The sequence below is a fragment of the Calcarisporiella thermophila genome (assembly GCF_041956535.1).
Source record: "Calcarisporiella thermophila strain CBS 279.70 unplaced genomic scaffold VTP21scaffold_85, whole genome shotgun sequence".
In the NCBI taxonomy this organism is placed as follows: Eukaryota; Fungi; Calcarisporiellomycota; class Calcarisporiellomycetes; order Calcarisporiellales; family Calcarisporiellaceae; genus Calcarisporiella; species Calcarisporiella thermophila.
Window position 1 is genome coordinate 1 of NW_027192273.1, and position 2,771 is coordinate 2,771.

The window sequence follows — 2,771 nt, forward strand, 5'->3', positions numbered from 1 at the left end:
AACTTTCATGAGTTTAAGCCAACCCGACGGTATGGAGGGCGAGAGTAGAGACCACTATAATCCAGCATATCCACAGGCTCTCGTTAGACATGGGTTTTTTATTCTGAATCGTGAAGTAGACGGCCCTTTTTGTTACATGTCTCATTTTATAAGAAGTTGAACCGGGAAGGGTCTTCAGGAGTTTTCAAGAACTATCTTATTGAATTTCTGAATATCTAGTGGAGTCCTCGAGCTGCAGTATTGTCGATGATCTCTAGGATAGAATAACCGGTCCCACCCTTGCTCGTGGACATCCCATAGTTCCCGAGTGGCGTAGAAATATAAATTCAAACGGTGCGTCCCTTCGTCGTTATTTTCCCCACTGTGTTTCCCACAATGTTTACACGAACTGCATGCGAGAAATAAGGATTGCGCACATAATAACTCATCTCTTGTTGCGTGAAATCCACATTCTCTACTTGCTGATACGCCAAGTCTTTCGGGTATCTAATTGCGTTTGGAGGAGCAGGAGTATCCGCAACCAAGGACAGGACTAGTTCATTTATCAATCAGCACTTGGAGACTTTGGATTTCACGCGGTAATAGCAGAAGAGCAACTATGTGTGGAATCCTCATTTCTCGTATGAAGCTCGGGTAAACACTGCAACAAAAACAATAAGGAGTTATGACGGCAAAAGATGGACATTAACAAAAAGCTATACTTAAAATAATTGATGGAACTGGAAGCCCTTCCTAGCTGAGCATCTGGAAAAGTGCGGCGCACAGAAACAAACTCTGGCCATGTTTGCGAGTCTTTGATAATAATAGTACTATCATCAACCAGGGGTATTATGTTGAACATCGGAGATACAGTATACAAATGATTATCACTTGGATTTCTTGCAATTTACCATTTTACGTACTGTGTATAAACTTGTATATAAACTAGCCGCATATTTTGAATTACTTTAATATCGATGAGCTATTGCTTTTCATTCTGTATAAAGTGGGAGTTATTATTAATAATAATAATAATAACGGTAGTGTAGGCAAAATTGAAGCACCAGTAGTCGAGAGTCTATTGACAGTTTCATCAGAGGCGATCTCCAGGAGAATAGATCTGCTTGTAGATTCTAGGCGTAAAATTTAGAAAATGATTAATGCGAATGAAAAACATTTGATCCTTGATAGGCTAGTATCTTGTATATAATACGAGTTATGTAACAATAATAATAATAAACCACTGTGTCAAAATAAAGAGAGTTCTACTTCCTCTTTCAATGAGAAGGACCTATTATGATTACAAGCTGAATCATATACGGTAGCTTAAGAGCGCATTTTCTGGGTAAAGGTTTGCACGACTCTTGGCGGATGAGCATTACTTGGTTGACAATGGGTCAAGGTAGTTGATTAATAAATATTCTCGGGGCATCGAACCTACAGTATAATTGCAATCTTTACGGGAGACGAAATCTAAGAGTAAAATATATTACTGTATATCAATAAAAAGATACCGGAAATGAAATTCTTCAATCATATAGGCAATGGGACTCCTAAATACTGTAATTATCGATATTCAAAAATAATAAAGGCATAAAGTGTAGTGAATTGTAGCTTAAGTTTCCAGATTTTGCAAACACAGTTATGCAAAACTATAGAATAACCAGCCGAGGTAATATACTGTATTTACTCAAGAAAAAAAGAGATAGTTAAGACAAAAGTATTCGTTGTAGAGAAGCGACCAAATATCATGGTCTTGGTATCGATGGATTGCAAAAAAAAAAACAAATAATAAAGCCAGCGATAGAGTACACTGGATTAAAATATACTATACGCAATGCGATAGAATTTCCAAGTAGAAACTATAGACAAGGGAAGAAGGTACGCTATGACTGAATTTACACAGTAGAATGGTATAAAATACTACAAAAATAGAGTAAAATAGTATACAAAAGAAATGTAATTCACAACCTCAAAGGGTAATAAAAAATGCATAATATACTTTAGAGCGTAAAGTATTATTTAATTTAAGAATAGCAAATGAAGAGTGGTGTATGTTAACTACAGTAATACATTAAAGTATAAAAGCAACATTATCCTAATTCTAACATTGTGATTGTCTTGTGGCTTCGTAAACAAGTTGAATCGAATGTGAAATAATTTAGTAAGTTGATAAAAAGGATAAAGCCTTGCGACAAAAATATTATTATTATTGTATTTCTAAAATATATGTAGTCAGAGTATATAGAGGGTTTACAAAATGAGGCTTTTTTTTTAATAATGTTACCAAATTTGTAGTGTACGATAACTTGAAAGTAATTCTTTGGATCATTGACAACAAAATGAGATTTTGCAGTATTTTTCAGTATTTAAGTAAATGGTTAAATGTTATAGAGTTGAGAAAATTTCATAGATTATTCCGACAAATTGTACCGTCTTCATATTGCAATTTTCTGAGCATCTTACAGTATTTTTATATTTTTACCACTCGCGTATTACTATAAGATAGAATAAGGTAAGGAAATTTGAAGTAGATTCTGAGTATACACGATGTGAGATATAATTTTTTGACGGTAGGTGGGGTAAACGGGTTTTGCAGTGTGCAAACCAATCAGGTTTTACAGCACACAGTATATGAAGTAAGTCCAGATGTCATTATTTAAGGGTATATAGAGCAAAAAAGAGACAAAACGTGTGACGAAAGTAATTTGCGACTTCCGGACTCCTATAGTAAAATAATAGTAAAATAAAAGAGAAAAATAGGAGTAAGGGTCAGAAAACAAATAGCTGAA

The 2,771-nt window shown here is 34.6% G+C and overlaps 1 protein-coding gene across 1 annotated transcript; it reads right to left on the reverse strand.

The window, feature by feature from the left end:
• Window positions 1-326: 326 nt before the first annotated feature.
• Window positions 327-841, reverse strand: VTP21DRAFT_11356 (uncharacterized protein; the record flags this gene model as incomplete). Its single annotated transcript, XM_069390792.1, has 2 exons — window positions 327-532; window positions 598-841. 2 exons carry the CDS (start codon window positions 839-841, stop codon window positions 327-329), a joined length of 450 nt encoding a protein of 149 aa, XP_069245421.1.
• Window positions 842-2,771: the final 1,930 nt, after the last annotated feature.